This window comes from Carassius auratus, chromosome 5 (genome assembly GCF_003368295.1).
Source record: "Carassius auratus strain Wakin chromosome 5, ASM336829v1, whole genome shotgun sequence".
NCBI classification, from domain to species: Eukaryota; Metazoa; Chordata; class Actinopteri; order Cypriniformes; family Cyprinidae; genus Carassius; species Carassius auratus.
In genome coordinates, this window is record NC_039247.1 from 8246526 (window position 1) to 8269208 (window position 22683).

At 34.7% G+C, this 22683-nt stretch overlaps 1 protein-coding gene across 1 annotated transcript in view; it reads left to right on the forward strand.

The window, feature by feature from the left end:
* The window catches only part of LOC113073341 (ras-specific guanine nucleotide-releasing factor RalGPS1-like), a 105894-nt gene that overhangs the window by 67923 nt on the left and 15288 nt on the right, over nucleotides 1–22683 (forward strand). The window contains exons 9-11 of the mRNA XM_026246268.1: nucleotides 14612–14749; nucleotides 14872–14965; nucleotides 22251–22318. Coding sequence (XP_026102053.1) covers nucleotides 14612–14749; nucleotides 14872–14965; nucleotides 22251–22318 — 300 coding nt within the window. The remainder of the gene's footprint in view (nucleotides 1–14611; nucleotides 14750–14871; nucleotides 14966–22250; nucleotides 22319–22683) is intronic.

Consider the following 22683-nt stretch of genomic DNA (forward strand, 5'->3'; position numbering starts at 1 on the left):
TTAATACCTAAAATAATAAAAAATGCTATTAATTTGTAATATTATTATTAAAAAGTAATTATATTTAACAATTAAAATTATATTGATAAAATAATAATGTATATAAATAATTAGTAACCATTTTATTATTATTATAAATGACAATAACAACAATGATAATAATCATTATTATTATTATTATTTCTTATATTATTTTATCACAGCCGGTTCATTAAGAACACTCATTTTTATTGATAAATTCACATTCATATATGCTTTAATACATGCATTATTGAGAGTGTTACTGTAAACTCTTCAGTAACTCTTTGCTGTATAAATGGGATGTTTACAGTTTTGCAATGAGCTGATTTGAATAGAATGGCATGTGATTTGAATGGAGACCCTAAAAATTTGTACAATTTGAATGGAGACCCTAAAAAGTCAGATGGTTAGAGCTGGGGGTCTGAATCTTTGGCTGAAGAGTCATAATCAGGAAATCTGCATGTGTGTCCAGCTGTTTCAATGACCCCTGCGAAAGAAAAAAGAGACAGCGAACACAGACACATGCCCACACACATTCTCACCTGTCAGGACAAAGAGCTTTTTCTGTAAGCTGCTTTTCTAAAGTATCTGAACTCTTGTGTTTACCATGTCTTGCTTGTATTTGATTACTGTTTCTCATGAATAAAGAAGCCTTTAAGACTCTTTACACTTGGACAAGCATGTATCTTCATAGAAAACGATCCACAGACTTCATAGAAAAGCTTTGTTTTGCATGCATTGGTGGTGATTTTTATTCTCTCATTCTGGCTGATGGGTGTTTCTGGTCCACTGACTCACTTGTTCTACTTCTACTGTGGTGGTCTCTCACACATTTTCATTCGCCAGTCACTCAACAATAGCATTTAAGCCTCAATAAGTGAGATCACAATCCGCCCGGTGCGAGGGAAAACTGTGAAGAAGGACAGTGCATGGTGTATTTCAACATGAAGAGGTTTATGTTGAATTTCCACGGCTGAGCTCAACTCCTGGGAGCCACTTGCAATTTGAACCGGTTTTTCACTATGTCCTCACTTTGTTCGGTGTAAATCTGTTTCATGGCGTGTCTGCAGTAAATTGGTCTCATGCTGTTTTGGGCCACACAAAAGCTTTTAAAGAAATAATTCACCTAAAAATCAAAATTTGTTGAAAATGTACTCCTCCTCAGGTCATCAAAGACTAGGATGAGTTTGTGTCTTCAACAGATTCAGAGAAATGTAGCATTGCATCAGTGTCTCATCAATGGATCCTCTGCAGTGAATGGGTGCCGTCAGAATGAGAGTCCAAACAGCTGATAAAAACATCACAATAATCCACAAGCAATCCAGTCCATCAGTTAATATCTTGACAACAGAAAAGCTGTGTGTTTATAAGAAACGAATCCATCTGACGGCACCCATTCACTGCAGAGGATCCACCGGTCAGCAAGCGTTGCCATGCTACATTTTCTGCTAATGGAAAGACTGAAATGATATTATTATAAAATAAATGTAATTTTTAGAGCTTTCTTTGTATAGAAAGGATCAATGTCTGCAAAGCATCTGATCTTGTCTTCCATGAAAGAAAGATAATCATATGTTTGTAATCAAAGAAGATATGCTTGGAACAGCATGAAGAGGAGTAAATAATGACAGTACTCCTTATTTTGTGCAGTGTTCCTTTAAGAATTGCCTTGACTCAACATGATGTAACGCTTACATTCTGAGTAAAATGTGATTTAAATGAATGAAATAAACACGAGCTATTAGGTCTTTGTTGAATGATTATGAAGAGACTTATTATTTTTTGCAATGATAACCACGGAAACATGTATGAAGAAAATAAATAGTCGTTTTTGCATGCAAAAGAATAACCGGTGTTGTCTTCGCCATAGCACTGCATTTGTCCACGTTTCCCTGTTTTCTGTTCCTCTCAGTAATAAATAAGGTTGAACTCAGGACCTGCTTGTAGCACAGGCTGTGATGTGAAGCGTAGACATCACTTCAGGCGTTGGATTGCGCAGCTTTTCCTTCGATGTTCTGCGGATGGGATCATAATTTGGCAGCAGACGCTGTTTTAGCCTCCGCTGTAAAACGGGATGAGGTAAGAGCTCAGACTTACAGTAAATCAAGAAACGTTTAGGAAATCGCTCTGAGAAACGGACATGTCATCATTTCTTTTTGCTTTTAATGTTGTGGATCAGTGTTTGGGGTCTGTTTCAGAGATGTGTAGTTTAGCCCCATCACCTAACGAGAAGTGATTAGTGTTGGTGGTCCACACGGGACCACAGGGGTAAAGGGAGAGCTGGGTAATGTCCTCTTGAAAAGTCTCATCTCATCCCATCATTATTGTAAATGATCAAACCTGTGTGACTGTATCATCGTGTTATTTTAGTATCATTTATATGCTGAGTATCTTAAATTTAGTTATTTTTATATTTTCAGTTTTTATTAAAAATGTGTTATATTTTTAACCATATTTTTTTATATAGTTATGATGTGCTATTGATGTTGTATTATTTACATTTTTATTTCTAAATATTGTACAATATTTGTATAATTGTTAATAAAAATGTATTAATAATAATAAAACAATAATATATATAATAATACTACTAATTAATAATATTATATATATATATATATATATATATATATATATATATATATATATATATATATATATATATATATATATATATATATATATATTATATAATAATATAGTATTATATATATATTAATACTACTACTACTACTACTAATAATAATATATATATATATATATATATATATATATATATATATATATATATATAAAATTATTATTATTATAAAATGTTTATTATTCATTTAATTTCCATTTGTTTAGTACTTCAACTTCAATATTTTTCAGTTAGTTACCAATGCAACGATTCGTTCTTAATTTTTGTTTAGATTTTCAGTATTTATATTTTAATCACATTTTATTTAAGGTTTAATTCAATTTCCCAAAAAAAGTTTGATTTAAATTACTGAGCAATAAAAAAGTCTACTGTTCAAAACTTTGGGGCCAGTAAGATTAAAATTTATACTTTTATTTATCAAGGACACGTTAAATTGATCAAATGTGAGAGTAAATGCATTTATAGTGTAAAAAAAGATTTCTATTTCAAATAAATGATTTTTTTTTTTCTGTTCATCAACAAATCCTGAATAAATTCAAATGTACCACCGTTTCCACAAAAATATTAATCAGAACAACCGTTTTCAACCTTTATAATAATCAGAAATGTTTCTTGAGCATCAAATCAGCGTATTAGAATGATTTCTGAAGATCATGTGAGATTGAAGCATTGATGCTGAGAATTCAGCTGCACATCACGGGAATAAATGACAATTTAAAGTATATTCACATAGAAAACAGTTCATTTAGATTGCAATAATATTTCAGTTTTTACTGTATTTTACTGTAATATATAAAACATGTTTGACTTTCTTTAGTAATTCTACAGGTTTGTAGATTAAGTGACCCCATAAGGCATTATTTGTGACGTCCTTCTTCTTTATAAACTGAAGCACAGAAAAGGAAGACGTCACACTGTCATCAGGACACTGTGGAGGAATGTCTTTATTTGTGCCTGTGACCTCTGATCAGAGACGCTTGTAAAACACACATGCTGATGAGCTGCTTTATGTCTTCTTCTTCTCTTTCTCACACTCTTTCATGATGACGTTCAGTCTCTCGAAACACTCAGGCCAGCTTTCTTAGTCGTGGCCTACAACTGGTTATTTCATACGAAGATTCAGCATTGTTTGGATCAAGTGGTAGACCGGCTTCTTGATTTCATTTATTCCTGCATTTTTCACCAAATTGTGGACATACAATGAGAGTTTTTTATATACGAGTTAAGAGTGAGATGGTCAGTCTAAAAATACAGAGTTTCTCTGCATACAAACCATCCAAGAAAATCTGAAAAAAGATCCTGTGTGACCAGAGGAATTAAATACAATAAATAAATAAGTTTACACTTTGCAATTATCCCATTGAGGACATACACATTTATCCTTTCCCCAAGTCTTTCTATTTAGATTTGATTAGATAAAAAAACTCTATAATTTAGTATTTCATTTCAGTTAAGTACTTCAACAAATTAAACAAAAATGAGAAATGTTTTAATAGTAAATAAATGAATCAAGGTTAAATATATTTTGTCTGTTCACTTGCATGACCAGTAATCAACATCAGAGAATCATGAACGTGCAAATGCATCACAAAAATGATTGAAATATCCTTAAAATCAGTAGATACTGTACTTCTTAGAGGATTGACTGACCAGCCCTGATCTAAACCGTAAGTGACTGTCTTGACCGGAGATTGTAATGAACATTTCTAATGTTTTATGTACAATAATCTTCCAGCGTGTATAAACATACTGTACTGTCTGCACATTAGACACAGCGTACATATTCTTGCTCAGCGATTACATCTCAGCGCTGTGTTTATGGTTTGACTGTGAGCTTGGCGTTTCACTCAGAGATATGTCGTTTTTTATAGTGAACACTCAAGGGACTTGTTTTATGAGTTGAGTTTCCTCTGGTTTCTAAAGGACCGTCTTTCCTCAATCGCTTCCATGTGCTCAGACCATCATACTCGCTTTATTTTTATTGCCCAGTCCCAGTCGTCTAATGGTGCTCATAGTGTGAAAAGCGCTGTAAAACTCCTACCAAGTAGACCTGGAAAGCTAGCTGGTCGTCTCTCACGCCAACGATCAGATCTCCGTCTCTTATCCAGTGTGAAAATCAAAGTTTAACCACCTGAAATTAGCTTTGGCTCTTTGTTTAGCGCTTGCTACTGTGCCTGCTTGTTTTTTAATGGCGAGAAAACCATCCAAGCGTGATGTCAGCTCATTAGCGGAGCATGAGCCCAAGCAGACCTGTTATTATATCCATCTTCATCGAACACTGATGTCCTTGATGCTAGAAAACTCGAGAGATAAGACCGTGTCCACTATTCCTTCAAACTTGGCTCCACATGCCAGGCTAATTGAGTGCATGTGGGTTTTCTGGGTTAATCTGTTTGTTTTTGTGTCTTGCTCCAGGCGGCTGATCACAGGCTCTTGGGCACAAAGGGTTGTGTAGAGTCGACAGTTGTGCTGTTGACTTTTCCAGAGCGGTTTTGCACCCTTGACCCTTGTAACACACACTCAAACATTCACCTGACAGCTCAGACGTATTACCTCAAACATCTCGCTCTCCTTCTCTCCAATGTCGAGCCGTAACACTCAGTCCTTCTGCTGTAACCTGTCATCGTGCTAATCAGGAGCGTATCACTGTTCTGTCTGAATGCACACACCTGTACGGATAGATAAAAATAAAAGCAGCTTTGTTTTGTTGAGGAATAAAGCATAATTACACTACACAGTCTCAGTTTGAATGTGAAATCTTTAGGACTGACTGCTATTGTGTAAGTGATGAAATCATGACATCAGGCTTAGATGGTTTTCACATCATTCACAAACAGACAGGCTTGCTGAGTTAATTTCAGATTCTTATTGTATTTTCACATTGGATTAAAGACAGGGACCGGATGGGTGGTCTTTAAAGACTTTTAAAGTGGTTTAAAGTATCTCAGCGGAATAAATGTCAGTGGAGACATTGTTATCGGTGCATAAAAAAGAGACTTTGCTTCTGCTGGTGTCTGTCATTGCTGTTTCTAATCAAAGGTACTTGAGACGACACAAGCATTAGAGACTTTACTATATTACACGTTCATGCATGTGCATTAGATATCAGTAACTTGTAAAAAGTGAATGAAGATTCTTTAAGTGTCTTTAAGATTGTGTGGTCACATCCCAAATGACAAAAAGTTAAAATAAATAATTAAAAATCTAGTTTTAAACGGCACACATTTCTTTTTTTTTTTTACACATTTACAATGAACAAAAATTAAAAAGGTAATTGCAATTTTGTATCTTGCAATTAGATTTTTTCCTCAGTATTCAGTTTATATCTCACAGTTCTGAAAAAAAGAAAATCATCTGATTTGTGAGATATAATCTCTCAGTTGCAAGCATAGTCAAGTTTCTTTTTGCGTCAAAATTAAAAATAAAAAAAAACTTTTCACTCCCAATTATTTTTTCCCCAGAATTGCAAGAATAAAAGTCAGAATTGTGAGGGGAAATGTCAGATGTAAGGAAAGAAAGTCTGAATTGCAAGATATAAAATTTGAATTGCAAGAAAAAATGTCAGAATTGTGAAATACAAAATATTTTTTTTATTAAAATAAAAGTCACAATTACCTTTTTTAAGCTTCCAAAGATTTCAAGCCTCATACAAATGTCAGGTTTATAAAGATTTTATACTTTTCTTTTTTGTCTCAGTTGTTTAGACTACAAAAACAAAGTATCTGAATCCAGTGTGCCAAATTGAATCCTCTTGTTTTCTGTCAGTGTCTTGCAGTACATTAGTACAAAGTGAGTATGAGTAAATGTAGTTAAGCTTGTGCTGGGTGCTGCTCCGGGTGAATCTTTTAGTTTTTCTGATAGTCGTATTAAATTAAGTGTGATGAGCTGAATTCTTACAGGCCCAAAGCTGCCGGCCACAAATCCCAACAGCTGTCAGCTGATGTTACACAATTCCCTCCTTCCCTCCAGACTAACCACTGTAAACGCACGGTCAGATCTACCTTAACCCGCCTGTGGGACGTCCAGCTGGAAGCACTGAGCGCTGTCTGTGTGTGGTTATAAAAATCAAGCACAAATGTACAACAATTAGAAGTCGATCTTCTGGAACGGCCTGCAGAGTTTACATGGCCTGTCATTAACACACTTTTCCCAGCGGAGGAATGACTGCATGCAACATTATACGGATTAGCGTTAATGAAGTTTGCATGTTGAGAACATGGTGATGTTTTGTTGTGGTGTAGCAGGCATATTTTGACTAAATAGTTTTGGGATGATAGTGCATGCAGCTGCGTGGCTAAACTGTAAAATTATTGAGAATTATGCCAGCTTTTACAACGCATAAAGTCGTCGTTTTTAGCTTTTTTATTTCTTTTTAATGCAAGTTCTTTAGTTAATGTTATTAATGTTTTTAAGAGCCTTTACTGTGCTGATGAAGAAATCATATTTTTTAAATTCTTTCTCAAGATTATGACTCCTTTAGTTATTTTAGAGGATTTGAGATTTGTTTGGTGATTGACAGGTTCTGCTGGTGACCCCTGTGACCCTCACTGTGCTTCAGTGACTGAACAGAGACTTAATTTTCACTTTTTCCTTTTTTCTCCTTGTCTAAATTAGTCAGCGTGAACATTTAAATGAGCAGAAACTTTGAACAATTAACCCCGAAACCCCAAAATGGCTGGCTTTTAAAAAAAAAAATGCTTGTAATATCTTAATATTCAAAGGTTACAAGTTTTTTTTTGAGTGAAGAAAAGCATAATTTGTGGATAATTTTGGCAATATTCACTCAAATGCATTAGCTCAAATCAGTGATGCCTATGTTCAGTTTCAAAGATATAATCTAAGAGATAATGTGATTTCATTGCATTCATCAGAATTTTACTAGATCACGAAAAGCATGCAATAAAGGCCATGCAAGAGGGGAAAAGTAATATTAATGTTAATATTAATGACCTTTTATGCAAGCAACGTTAGTTACTGCACATGACTTTCCCCCTTGTTCACAAATTATGCTTATTAAAGCCAGGAACATTTATTACGCTTTCAGTTAGTCTGTTTAAAGTTAGTTCCTTTGATAAAAGCAATTTACTAAAGAAACACTGAATAAGATGTTTTTTAGACAATTTAGCTTTAATACAGATTTATGTTGCCTTACACTTTACATATTAGCATAAAAAAACTTTTAGAATCTACCAGTGCCTTAAGATAAAATACAGTCTTAATATCTTATGCTTTGCATCTTTAGTAGGCTAGTATTTGTTATTTTAAGGATTTTTAGATATTTTAACTGAAAAACAAGACAAAAGTACTAAACTTTTTTTTTCTTTGTATAAAATTTATATATGCATTTATATATCCACACTTAAAATAATAGTTTTCCAAAACCTTTCATAACAGACTGAAATCTAAGTTGTTGTTGACTGCAGATCTTCCTCTGTGATGCAGCTCTCAAGTTTCCTTCTTTGTTTTGCTTATTCATGTTCTTGTATGACACACGTGAGCATAAATAATAATAGAATGTTCATATTTGAATGAATATCACTTCAAAGATGTGAAATGGAGCGTGTTTTGGACTGAACACACACGTGACTCTTTTCTCATTGTCTGTTTTACTCATCACCATCTGTTCTCTCTACCTGTTTTTCAGTTTTCCTCTGACTGTTGACCACTGTGTCAGGTAAATGCTGCGGTCTGGAATGGACATTTGGCAGAGCTCAGTCCTCTTGGCTCAAATTTTGTGTCCATTTATCTGCAACAGTCTTGGGCCGGCACCTTTATTGGACTGATTTATGATTATAGGACAGGGGGTTGCCAAGCTGGAAATTTTGTTTATTTAGTATGTTTTATTGGTGATGTAAAAACCAGCAGCAACGTAATGAGCTGCTACAGAGGTCATTCAGATGCTTTAGTGTGGAGATTCAGTGAGAAACGGCCTCATACTCTCAATCCGGTGCAGTTTCGAGTGCTGGTTTCTTGGTGTAACCACGTGAAGAGCTCATTATCTGTGGGTAAGATCATATATAAGCTGCTGATCAGACATCATGTTGAGTTTATGCAGTCAGATGCTCAATGAAACACATTGTTTTAGACGATGATATATTACAAGAAAATTTCTCCCCGACCACTGATCCACATTTTACCTTTCACACCAAAAGGCTTCATGCCAAATCTTTCAATTACCATCTTTTCTGTTGTGCCAGTAAAAAGCTCTCTGAACTGTCTAGAAACCACATAGCAACATTATAAGAAAACTCAGAACACTTTGGCAATTAATCCATAAACCATAAATCCATAAAAGGAATGTTATGGATGCTTTAGTCATAAATCAAACACTTATTTCAATATATTGAGTGTCTGAGAACCTCTACTATGTTTATTTGTTAAGTTCATGGTGAAAGTAACTCTAACAAGAACAATATGGTTCCTCTCAATCCATTTGCTCCAAGAAATGTGTTGTGTGACTCATCTGATAAGATCTGGAATGTTTACATGGAGATGCACAGCCTCAAAACAAACCACTACATCATATCCTCTCCAGGCCAAACATGTCTGCTCATCACTCTCTCTCTCTGTCCTCATCAGGAGGTTCACGGGGACTTGGCATATGATGTGAGACACAGCTGATAATTGCACTTGAAGAAAATGCGTTCTGAAAGAGCTCATGCTCATCCATAAAATTGGCCCACTTAAAGATAATTGACCGGGAATAACATGACGTCCCTTCTGCTCGGTTTTGCTTAGATTGCAGCGAAACATTTCTTTGATTCACTGCAGGTCTTTCCCAAAAGCCACAGGCACAGTTGGAGTTTATGTGCATTTATGAAGCCATTGAATACAGGATTTCTTCATAAGTACACTCATCTTAAACTGTGTGTGATTCAGAGTTTTAAAAGGTACTGATCCATCCAAAACAGGGTTGAACAAATGAACAAATCGTACGTTTTTGTGGCAGTGCGTTTTATGTTATTTATTCCTAAAATATGTGTATTATTACCTTAATTGCTCTTATATGTACCCATTGTCTGGCAGCAGTTTTGTCCAGCTCTTCCATACTGCGTTTCATGTTTAAAGATGCTTCAGTGCATATAAATCATAGAAAATGCCTTTTCTATCAGTGATCTATGCATTTTAGTGTTGGTTTGAAAGACTGAATTTTTGCAGATGATTAATTGCAATTAACAGTTTGATATTTCATTTATTTGCCATATGCATGTATGATTAAACATCACAAATAGTCAGTGAGTGTATTATTATGCTCAGAGTAAAGAGGAGCAATCCAAGCCAGACTTGACGGACATCATATTTGTGCAGACATGTAGCTATAAAACACATCAGACAAAAGACTGTTGTTGCATGTGCAAAGACCTGGTGTGTGTTGAACGATCAGCCTTGGAAGCAAATCACAACTTTGTGAACTTTGCTTCAGCATGCTTCACAGTCTCTTTGGGCAGACCTCTCCGATTGTGTAATAAGAACAACACATGATGCAGAGCTGTGCTGTCCACGGATGGTGAATGTTGCAATAGAAGGAAGAAACGAAGATGTTCGATCTGTCAGGTTTTCACCATGTGCTTTGAGACACTTATGTAAGATGCCACACTGCTGCCAGAGCTTTACCCTGATCCTGTTTAGTCTGAACATCTCATCAGTGAGTCCTTTATCAGGTTTTCCTGGAAAAACGAAAGATGATCTTAAACAAAATGCACACCCCAGGCAGAAGGCAAGCAGTAAACTCCAATTTGATGTTTGTAATTGCCACAACCTTCCCACAACCTTCATCCGATGCTGTCAAACTGAGTGTCCATCTTTATATTTATAGCTCAAGCGTTCAGGGTAATCTCACAAACCTGCTGAAAACACCCTGAAAGAAAAAGGAAATAGGAAATTAAGTGCTGCAAGATTTTCTGGTAATACAATGGCGGAGGTGTTGATTGTGGCGTTGAGCACTGATGTCATCATGTGGATGAAGCCATAAAGTGAGTCAGATTGTGTCAAGGCTGGTCGACAGCACTGTGTGAGACTGAACTGGATGTGTGGAGATGTTGTGTTCACCATTGATCTGCATCAGTTAAGTTTCTGATGTTTTATTGCTGTATTTGGACTAACTTAAAATATCTGCATCTCTTAAAGGCAAAGCAGATGCAATATATAAAATATGGTTCTATCTATGTATCTACCTGTATGTTTTTCTGTCTGTCTTTTTATCTAGCATTCATTAAAAATATGTCTTTACTCTGGCTGATGTGACTGTAGCTTATGTCTGTGATTATAATTTTTCTCATGGTAACACATCACCTCTCGCGGTCTCTGGCTCAAGTGAATGCATGATTTAATAGAATTCGTCATGCTGTGCCACTGCTAAGGGCCATTTATTTAAATATGTGTTGTGTTTCAGCACAAAAACACGTGATTATTTAGATAAACATCTCCATCTGTTTTGGTGAGGACAAGCAGCCTGGAGCAGTTTGTTCAGAGCACCATAAATAAGCTGACGTATTAAACTAACTCTCCCAGTCATGTGCTCAAATAATGCTCTTCTAATCACTAGCAGGGCACCACCGTTTGACTGCACAGTTACGAGCAGGATTTTTGCCTTGTTTTATATATTAGTCTGATTTATGCTTTTATTAGATTGTGAGGACTTCCTCTCCCAGTATGAATCCAGCCATGTGGTTTTCATTCAAACATTTATTTGCTAGAACACCAGCCACTTTTTCCCCTTTGCATGAATCAGATAAACTTTCCTTAAGTTTAATCAGATCTAAGACTGTCCAAAGAAATCTCTTTACGTAATATTTATGCAAAGGTTATTCGCAAATGCAGGACTGAGAAAATTAGTCATCTAAAATAAGTATATTTAGATATATATTAGGTATAATCTAGATAGATAGATTGTAGGTAGGTACAGTAGATTGCTTTGTTGGTTGGTTCGTTCATGGTTGGTTGGTTGGTTGGTTCACTCGTTGGTTCATTCGATGGGTCTTTGGTTGGTTGGTTGGTTAGTTCATTGGTTTGTTGGCTGGTTTGTTCATTGACTGGTTCTTTAGTATATTTGTTGGTTGGTTGGATGGTTCTTTGGTTCATTTGTTAATTCATTCGATGTTTGGTTCTTTGGTTCATTAGTTGGTTGATTCATTGCCTGGATTGGTTCATTGGTTGGTTCTTTGGTTCTTATTTTTGGTTATTTTGTTGGTTGGTTTGTTGGTTCATTTGTTGGTTGGTTTGTTGTTCAGTTCTTTGGTTCATTTGTTGGTTGAGTCATTGGCTGATAGGTTGCTTGGTTGGTTCTTTGGTTCATTTGTTTGTTTGTTTTATTATTATTAATTTGTTGGTTGTTTCACTGATTTGGTTCTTTGGTTCATTTGTTGGTTCGTTCGTTGTTTGGTTCTTTGATTCATTTGTTGGTTCATTCACTGGCTGTTTGGTTCATTGGTTCTTTGGTAAAAAAAAATTGTTGGTTGGTTAATTGGTTCATTAGTTTTTTGGTTTATTTGTTGGTTGGTTTATTGGCTGATTGGTTCATAGGTTGGTTCTTTGGTTCATTTGTTGGTTGGTTCTTTGATTTGTTTTTTTGTTTTTTGGTTCATTTGTTGGTTTGTTCGTTGTTTCGGTCTTTGGTTCATTTGTTGATTCGTTCACTGGCTGTTTGGTTTGTTGGTTGGCTCTTCGCTTCATTTGTTGGTTGGTTTATTGACTGGTTGGTTCGTTGCTTGGTTCTTTGGTTCATTTGTTGGTTGGTTCTTTGGTTCATTTGTTGATTCGTTCACTGGCTGTTTGGTTTGTTGGTTGGCTCTTCGCTTCATTTGTTGGTTGGTTTATTGGTTGGTTGGTGTGTTGCTTGCTTCTTTGGTTCATTTGTTGGTTGGTTCTTTGATTCATTTTGTTGGTTGGTTCATTGGTTGGTTCTTTGGTTCATTGAATTGGTTATTTGGTTTGTTCATTTGCTGGTTCCTTGGTTCATTTTTATCTGAAAAAATCTGTCATAGGAAACACAATTTCACTGTGGGGTCCCGACTCTCTGCTTGTGTGCATTACTGAAACCCATCAAATGGTTTGCACGGTCCCATGCCATCACCTCCACAGTGCCACATGCTTTGTGATGCCTTGAACATCTGCTCTCACTCCCAGAGACCACAGCTGTTCGGGTGGAAACCGATTTTTCAATTTTTCCACAGCTTCTGCAGTCACTTCAGTGTTGCTTCTTAACTCTCAGTAGTTTGTCTTTCAGTTTAATAGTTTTAGTTCATTATGGAAGTTAATCTATTTAAAGGAATAATTCAAACAAAAATGAACATTTTATCATCATATACTCACTTACTGTACATGTCCTGTTGTTATTTTCCATCAAACATATAATAACTGTATACTATAGACAGAATGTCCTGCTTTTGTAGATCATAATTATGAAATTAAAAATGCAATTATAAAATACTATGTCCTAATTATTGTTGAATTTGTTGAATTTGACATCACAATTATGAAATCATTAAAATTAGGAGATGAAAAAAAATTATGCAATCATTATTAATGTCATAATTATGATTTAAAGTTAAACTTGTTAGATGAAAAGTCATAATTATGACATATCATAATTATAAAAAATTCCACTTATGCCAAAAATAATGACTTTTTACTTCTTAATTATACCTATTCATTTAATAATTTCAATGTTAATCTCATGATTATAACTAATAAAAAAAATGTCATACACTGTAAAAAAATGTTTTATTGAAGTGGTAAATAAAACAAAGTTTATTGGAGTACTTTTACAAGAGAATACTGTTTTACTTCATTTTTTTTTAATTCATTGTGTAACTTGACCTTTCTTTGTAATTATAATTTGTGATATTTACTAGCAGTTTGAGTGAAATTGTTTCTGCACCATTTTTTCAGTGTAATTATAATATACGATTTAATTACAATATTTCTCTCATCCAGCAGAAATGGGCTTCTATATGTTTGAGATGTTATTTTGCATGCAACAAAAAGTAGATTGTGAAAAGAAGTACATCTTTTGTTTGGAGAATTTCTTTAAGAGATTAGTGTGTTCATACTGAAGTGTGTGTGCTGTACAAATATACTGCAGGAGTGTGAACATGCAGTGTACTGTAGTAGTATGTCTTCATCACAAACACCCTGATGTTAAAGATACACATGGGTCGTGTTATTTACGACCCAAGCATGCCCTCCTCAGATCTTCACTTTAGTGATTCTTGTCTTATCAGAAACTAAGTACTCTTAGACCAACTTGCCGAAAGCAAATAGAAGATTAGAAAACATCGAATTGTAAATGCCGTGCAGATGTGTAATTTCTGCCTCTCCTCAAATCATGATGCATTCCGGGATAATTTAAGGCTAATAGTGTTCACTTGTTCGTGCAGTACATATCTGGATCTTGTTAGTCAGTACTTATCAAGTGTATTCCAGCTTGACTGAGGTAATGCACTGTTTACTGTGTGTGTTTATGCTTTATCACAATCTATTTATTCGACTTGGAATAATTTATCACAAGTTAATAGAGTATTTCTGCTGTATTATCAGATGATTGTACAGATACAGTATCAACGTAGTCATATTCTGAGTAACACATTGTTTAAATTAATAAAATGTATTCATTTATTTGTTAAAAGTTATTTAGATTCTATTAAATAATTTAAAATAAATAATTAATAAATAATTAATTACTAAATAATTTTTTTACATAATATATTTTATTTAAATTTAAATAATTAAAAATAAATTATTACATTTATTTTATGTAAATTATTTAAATAATTTTGAAAAATTATATATATAGTAGCCATTAAATAAGCCAGATAATGTACAGTCAGCTGAGTCATCATCCTGGGTCATTAAATTATTACTATTATATAAGCTTAAATGTCCATATCAGTGAATCCATAAATAACATTAACACTTACAGTCCGTCTCTCTTCGGTTTCTAATTCCCAGGGATCTACCTGCTGGACATGATTTACATCGACTCGGCCTATCCTGCGTCTGACAGCATCATTGAGACCCAGCAGAGAACCAATCAGATGAACAACATCCTGCGCGTGATCTCTGACCTCCAGATGTCCTGCACATACGGTCAGTTCATCAGCTCTCAGTCAGCTTCGCCGGATATTTAGTCGTGAAATCTGTAGGGAGATTTCAGTTACACCTGTGTATATATACATGCACACATCTGACCCTGGACTTCCTCCTCACAGATCACCTCGTGACCCTCCGGCATGTGCAGAAGTACTTGATGTCTGTTCGCTACATCGAGGAGCTTCAGAAGTTCGTGGAAGACGACAATTTCAAGTAAGTAGGTCTCAAAGGTAAAATGCAAAGGGGCTGTATTTACAGCGTAGCTCCTGCTTCAAACGGCATGAGGATTTTAGCAGAACGTACTGTATGGCATCAGTAGAGGCCTGAAGCGAGGGCAAGCTGTTGCTCAGATGATTTAATGCGTAGCAGATGAATGCATTTGTGTTTTTCTGGTGGCGATATGACGGGTGATATCCCTAGGCATCTGAATTCACAGGTCACTGCATTTATAGGCAAGCAACAGCATGATTCGATTTTTGGGTGGTCGGCACAATGAGCAGAATAGTCATCACATAAATGTACTGAAACTGTTACAGTCTTTAGACGTTTTGATTGTGCCATTAAATAGTGTTTTAAACAAATGTAATGTGTTTTTATTAAAATCACTGGGTGTTCTGTGAGTTTGCTCAGCAGGGTTTAGGCCAAACACATGGTGGAACCAACAGTTAGATGAGAAATAAATCCTTATTATGCAGTCGTGCCAAATCATATAATTCACTTGGTGGTGGTGAAACATAAAGCGTGTATTATTTGTACAACAGCGTCCAGAAAATCTGTGCCAGCACTGTTGTTTAAATTTGTACTAAACATCATGTTTGTGAACCGTTACACCCCTAATATTTATTTATTTACTTCATGTTAAACAGCATCCAACAGTTCTTTGGCCGTATTGTTGTTTAAATTGCAGTAATTGCATTATTTTTTAGCAAAGTTTAATGTTGATTTGAATTCTGTTATTCGTTACGATCATATATTTGGCAGAACCTCACAGTCATGCTGTGATTAGAGTCAAAATGACCTGGTTTAATGGTTTCTTCTCACAATTCTGGATGTATATCTCATCATTTGGAAAGTGTTGCAACTCTGAGAAAAAAATAACTGAATTTCAAGATATAAATTCACAATTCTGAGGAGAAATATAATAATTTTGAGATTTAAACTTGCTGTGGGCTTATTTTTTATTCTGTGGCAAAAAATTAAATAAAAAAATTATGAGAAAAAATTAAGAGAATTATGAGAAACGTAAAAATAGCAAGAAAAAGTAACAATATTTTTTAAAATTCTTATTTCTTATTGTTTATGTCCTGCAATTCTGAATTTTCTTCTGTGTAAAAAGTCACAATTACCTTTTTTATTATCTTCAATTTCTGATCAGAGTTAAAGGGATATTTCAAACAAAATATATATATATTTTTTTTTGCTTCTTCAAAACACCAAAGAAGATATTGCATATTGCAAATGCATGTGCTTTTTTGTGTCTATTCAATAAAAGTCAAGAAGATATTTTGAAGGATATTTCGGTCTGTGCAATTTATTATTATTTTAGTTTTTTTTGTCTGTGCAATTAAAATCTGTGGGTTTGAAAAAGTCTTAAAAATAATTTGTCAATGATAATTCAAAACGCAAGTTTTGAGCAGTGTAGAGTAACGTTCGGTTGGTTGCTTCTCCGAATAAAAAGACCTTATAAGTCATTATAATCAGTAATTGTGTCGCCACTGGATGCAACAAATGCCTCGTTTGAAATGGGTTTTATTGATTTTGTCTCGTTTAATATCCAGATCGCGAATGAGCGAAACATCTACGTGTTTCTGAAAGGCAAGGCATAGAGGATAAACAATAATGTATGTTATATGGAAAATAATGTTTGTTTGTTTTTACCCTACACATTTCATTACACCAAATACACAAAAATATATAAATTTTTTGCAACGTCATATGACTCCTTTAATGAGAGGGGTCTCTTTAAGTAGAGGGACGAGCAGCGTTTTAGCGTTTTAGCGTTTTAGTGTCCCATTCCAGATGCAAGGTAAGAATGCAGCAGATCTCTCTCTGTTTCGATGTGAACTTCTGAAGTTCTCCTCTCCACCTCATACCATCACGAACAGCTGTGAAGTGAATTTGTAAATTAGCAATTCACCCGAGCGAGTTAAAAAAAGCCTTGTTTATGCTGTGGGATGAGTGATGATCTGTGGGACACTCGACTGTAATTACTAGCACACAGTCAATCAGAAGAACATTAGCCATGGGAGAGGAAACGCCATCATGACTCCAACATCCTGATTTCACCCCTGCTGAAAGGCTTTTGTGTGCTGAAGCAATCATATTAGCACTAAATTATGAAATATTGTCTTGTGTTGTTTATGAAATAAGAAGTCAGCTTTAGCAGAGATTTGAAACAATAGCCTCGTGTGTCATGGCTCTTTTGGCACCTGTCTGAGAAGCAGTGTCTTTTTTTCTCTGCTTCCTGTGACTGTTCATCTCAGACGTAAACACTTCCCAGCATCACTCTTTCATTGAGCTCGTCTGAAATGATTATTTACTCTGCTTCACTCGCTTCGCTGAATGTGGAGCGGATCCTGTGCTGACGATGGACGATCAGTAAATGTCTTTTTAATCGGAGTTCTTCAGTTTCACGTATGCAGTCCCAGGGAATACATCCATCACACATCATGTCTTATACACAGGTTCGGAGAGAAACAATGGCTTAAAATGGTGATGTGTAACCCAAAAAAAAACACACACACACACACAGAGAGAGCGAGAGAAAGGAACTCAGGGCTCACCAATAAGAATTTTTTGGTGAGCTAGTCATTTTTTACTTGACAAAATTTCATATAAACGTATATTTTTTTATACAAGTTAAAATTAGGTTTTGCAATTTTTAGCAGATTTTTTACTAATATTCTATATTATATGAATCTGTATTTATATAATGTACTTATTATAACAATTAATATTTTCCATTTTAAGTCAGTTTTTTTTTTACATTTATGAAAATGTATTGTTTTTAATTATGTCATTGAAAATTATGAATTTTGCATATAAGAAAGTTTCTATTCATCATTTAAAATCATTTAATTTTTTTTAAATATGTATTTTTATATTATGCACATTTAAAATAAAAATTTAGGTTTTTACATATTTATGGGGGAAAAAATATGTTTTTTATAAAAGTATATATATTTCATTTATAGTTAGAATTTTATATTAATTTTGAAAATATCTGTATTTTATATATTATACAAATGTATTATTTTTTCATTTAAAGTTAGGTTTTTACATTTTGAAAATATATGTATTCTATTTTGTGCAAGTTTATATTCATCAAATAAAGTTAAGTTTTATTTAAAATGGATATTTAAGCTATAAATTCATAAACGCTTTTTGCTGTAATCGATGCTGCATTTAGTGTGAAGCAGTACAGATTTTTATTTGTCATTTTCAACTTATTTTAACATCCAAACTAGCAAAAGCCATTCTTGGTATGTCAGCAAAACTTCATCCACTGGCCACAACGTTACAAGACAGTACAGTGCAGAAATCCAAATATTTGATGTCTAATTGTGTGTTGTTTGATGTTATAATGGCATAAGAACAACATGATAGCTACACATGTAACCAAAGTCACATTAAAAAAGACCGACAATAATAGCTTTGGTTAAAATCTCAGAGCTGTTGTTGTGCATCAAGTCATTTGGAGATGAACTCATTTTTAAAGTAGCTCTTCCATCTTTGTTTATTCGACAGAGAGGGACTCTTGAGCGTCTGTGATGTGGTTATTTGTGGTTTGCCGTATCTCAAATCTCCAGGGTGTTTCCAGCTCTGTTTTATAGCGGGTGAGACGGGCTCAGCTCCAAATCTGGATGAAAGCCTGCGGTTCTCTTGTGGTCTGCATGGTGATGTTTCATCTGTGACCCCGTTATGACCTTGTGTGCTATTGAAGTCCATCTGGGACTGACGTCATGCTGCTTGCTCCCTCGTCAGCGGTCGCCGTCTCACTTTCTGACCCGTGGCCAGCATTCTGGATGGGTTGAGCACATGAAAGACGCAGGCGGCTCGAGGGCTTTTGTGTTGCAGGTCCACAGGTCTGGAAACACTGCACATGCTCCAGGGTGGAAAATGAACTTCACACACCAGACACAGAGGCTGATGAATGAGCAGTTTGAAATCATTTCAAATGTACTGTGTATGCTTTGCATATTTATTATGAAAACTTGTTTCCACCGAAGATTTAAAAATGTTAAAAGGTAATTGCGACATTTTATCTCACAATTCAGACTTTTTTTTCTCACATTTAAATTCATGTCATAATTTGAACCTTTTTTTCATTTGAGTTTTTCTCAGCTCTGAATTTCTGTCTCGTAATTTAGATTTTTTTTCTCTCTCTGAAATCTGAATTTAAATTTTGCAATTCTTTGTTTTTGTTTTTGGAATTCTGAGTTTACATTTTAGAATTTAGTTTTTTTCTCTCTTTCTCTCGCTCTCTCTGAATTTGGAGATTACACTTCGCAATCTGGACTTTTTTCTCAGAATCCTGAATTTACGTCTCGTAATTTAGATTTTTTTCTTCCTCTGAATCTTGACTTTACATCTCAGAATTTTGACTTCTTATTGGACTTCTGAGTTTATATCTCACAATTATGGGATTTTTCACCAAATTGCAAGAAAAAAAAGTCTTTATTATGAGATATAAAAAAAACATGCAATGAAAGTGAGATAAAAAGTTGACTTTTAAAAAAGCAACCTTTTAGATTTTTAATTCCGTGGCAGAAATCTGTTGAAACAATCTTTTTTTGAATTAGACTTGCTGTCTGTTTGTTGTAGTGCAATTATTTAGTACTCACAGAAATTCACACCAATCTTGTCCCAGTGCATTCTGGGATTGGCTTTTTTTTTGCAGTGGATGCATGTGGTGCTGCTGCTTTATAATTTGTGTTGTCGCATCATTTTGCTTCCTACCGTGTGGAAACAGCCGTTGCACAGGAGCTCGTCTTTGAGGCCTTAAACTGTGGTGTTGTTACGGTGAGGAATAGTTTGACATGGTCTGGTTTCTGAACTCTCAACTTCAGTGAATTTTTTGTTGTTGTTGTGAGTGAGAAATGCTGTTATGTGCAAATTAGCAGTGGATGGTTGATTGCTGTCATTAGTGCTTCCCAAGGGATTTCTCCACACCCACCTGTTATCTGACTCTCAATATACTTCCCTAAAACCGTGTGTTATTCAGAAAGAATCTGATCTTTTCTTTCACCAATCCCTTGAACACTGTTTCAGGTTATGGAGTGGCTGTTTTTGGCTGTTTCATCTGGTTCTTTGGCCATCAGTACTTTCAGTCTGTCTTGTGTTGTTTAATGAGGACTTTTTCTTCAGTGTGCCCATGGTCTTAAACCGGTTCATTCTCCTGGAGGTTTTAGGATGTTATTTCTGCAGATGTGTTTAATGATTTGATTATTTCAAACACACAATAATTGATCTCTATTAATCATAAATGTCAGAAAGAAAACAAAAAGTCCAGTAGCTGCATTTAAGATGAGTAAACTGACTGTACCACAGCTTAATAAATGACTGAACAAATCCCTGACCTCAGATTTATTTTATTTATAACAGATAATGTAACTGTTCTATATTTGAACTCTAACTTTTCAATTTCCTTATGTTAAATTATTTTTTATGTATTTTAACGATGCATTTTTGTACATATATATTATATAATATTATTATTATAACTTTATTACATATTTTGGGGTAAGAAAGTTGTAGTTAAATTTTGTAATTTTTTTTTTTGTTTGTTTGGTAGTTTTTGTTTATTTAATTATTTTTATAGATTTTTTGTTTCAGTTTTAGTTCCAGGTTAAACGAAAATGAGAAATGTCATTTCGGCAACTATCTGACATAAAATAAGGTCAAGGTTTATATATTTATTTCATTATAGTTAAAGTTTATTTTATTTTTTATATATAATGGAAAAAAAAAATTTGTATGTTGTTTTTTTAATAACCCTTTTTAATAACCCTGGTTTGCTCAAAGCAAAACTTCAGACCAAAATTATACTTTTGTTGAGACTGACAAGTAGTTGATAAATTATACTCATTTTTTTACATTTATGCATTTGGCAGACACTTATCTACAGTAACTTTATTCAAGTGATATATATATATAACTTGAATAAAGTATATAAGTATATATATATTCTTTTCAACTCATTCATTCCCTGGGAATTGAACCCATGACCTTGGCTTGTTGTTTGAGAGACGGAAACTTGGCTGCATGCTGTGTTTATTTTAAATGCTCCATCATGCCACAACACCATTAAAGACTATTTTTGCATATTCTGTGCATTCTGGATGTCAAATCAGATTTGATGTTATGGAAATAAGAGACTGCAGTTCAGTTTATTGAATTTTTAACAGCGAGTCTCCACTGGTCCCCTATAAAAACGTGAAATGTTATCAGCCCCGGCAGATCCTGCTTGGGTTTCTCAGTGTCTCCTTTAGGTCAAGTACACAACTAGAAAAACCAAATGCATGCATGAATATTTTACATCCCCTCTGAGGCTTATAAGTGATTTTACAGCTTTTGAAAGGTGAAATGGTTACAGCTTAGTGTTGTATGATCTTTCTAGTCTCTCTAGGCATTTTGCAAGTGATTACATTTTACATCGTCTGTTGTTCATCAGGGCAGGTTAAGTTGCAGACTACTGAATGTAGGTGTTAATATGTAAATGTGTGCTGTCATATGCAAAGTACATCAACATTTTTAAATGAGTAGTTCAGCCAAAAATGAAAATTTGCTGAAAATGTCCTCACATTAGGCCATCCAAAATGTAGCATTGCATCAGTGTCTCATCAATGGATGCTCTTTAGTGAATGGGTGCCGTCAGAATGAGTGTCCAAACAGCTGATAAAAACATCACAATAATCCACACCGCTCCAGTCCATCAGTTAATGTCTTGAGAAACCAAAAACTGTGTGTTTGTAAGAAACAAGGCTTTTTTAACATCAAACGGTTGCTTCCAGCTAAAATATGAATCCATAATCCATAATATTGCTTTCTTCAATGAAAAAGTGATCTGAATTAGGAGAGAAATCTGCAATGATCAAGCACCATTCACAAGCCAAAATGGCTCTAGACAATTATGTGGGTGGATTTTAATGTGAAAAGACGATTTTGTCACTTTGTTCTCTTAATAGAAAAGAGCAAGAAAAAAAAATACTGTTTTCCATTATATGTTTGTTTTAAATTAAAAGTGACGTCTCTTACAGTAAAATACATTTTGAGTGTTTAAGGTGGCACTGTGTGTTGAGGGTAAAATGATGTGGTGATTTCACTAACATGTCTTCTTCTGTGTTTATGGCAGATCCGATTCAACTAAATTCATCTGCAAACCCCGTACTTTCAGCCAAAAATTAATTGCTTTTGAAATTTTACATGCACCACCCTGAAGCTTCATGGAACTTGTGGAGTGTTTTTGGTGAGACTCTTGCTTGTCTTTCCATTACAGACTGTCTCTGAAAATTGAACCAGGGAACAGCTCGCCGCGCATGGCCACATCCAAAGAAGATTTTGCTGGTAAAACAGCTTTAAAGTCATTATTTCTACACTTTACCTCATTTTGTTGTCGAAATATATTTTTTTGCCATGAGGCCCAATCATACGCTATTATTCAAAACAAATGAAAAAAAAAATCTATTACTGACTCGCAAATTCTGAACTGTAGTACAGAAGATGTTGTAGTTATTTTCCCCCAGCATCCATTGCGTCCTCTTTGACTGATTGAAAGGGCAAAGGGAAGAGAATGTAGTCTGAGAAAACAAACAGCACATGAATGGCTCTCGACGGAGCCTTTATAATCTCAGTAGTGCAGATCTACATCACAGCTCCACATGCAGACATCACTCACTGAGGCCAGAAAACAGAGATGAACCGGAGCATTG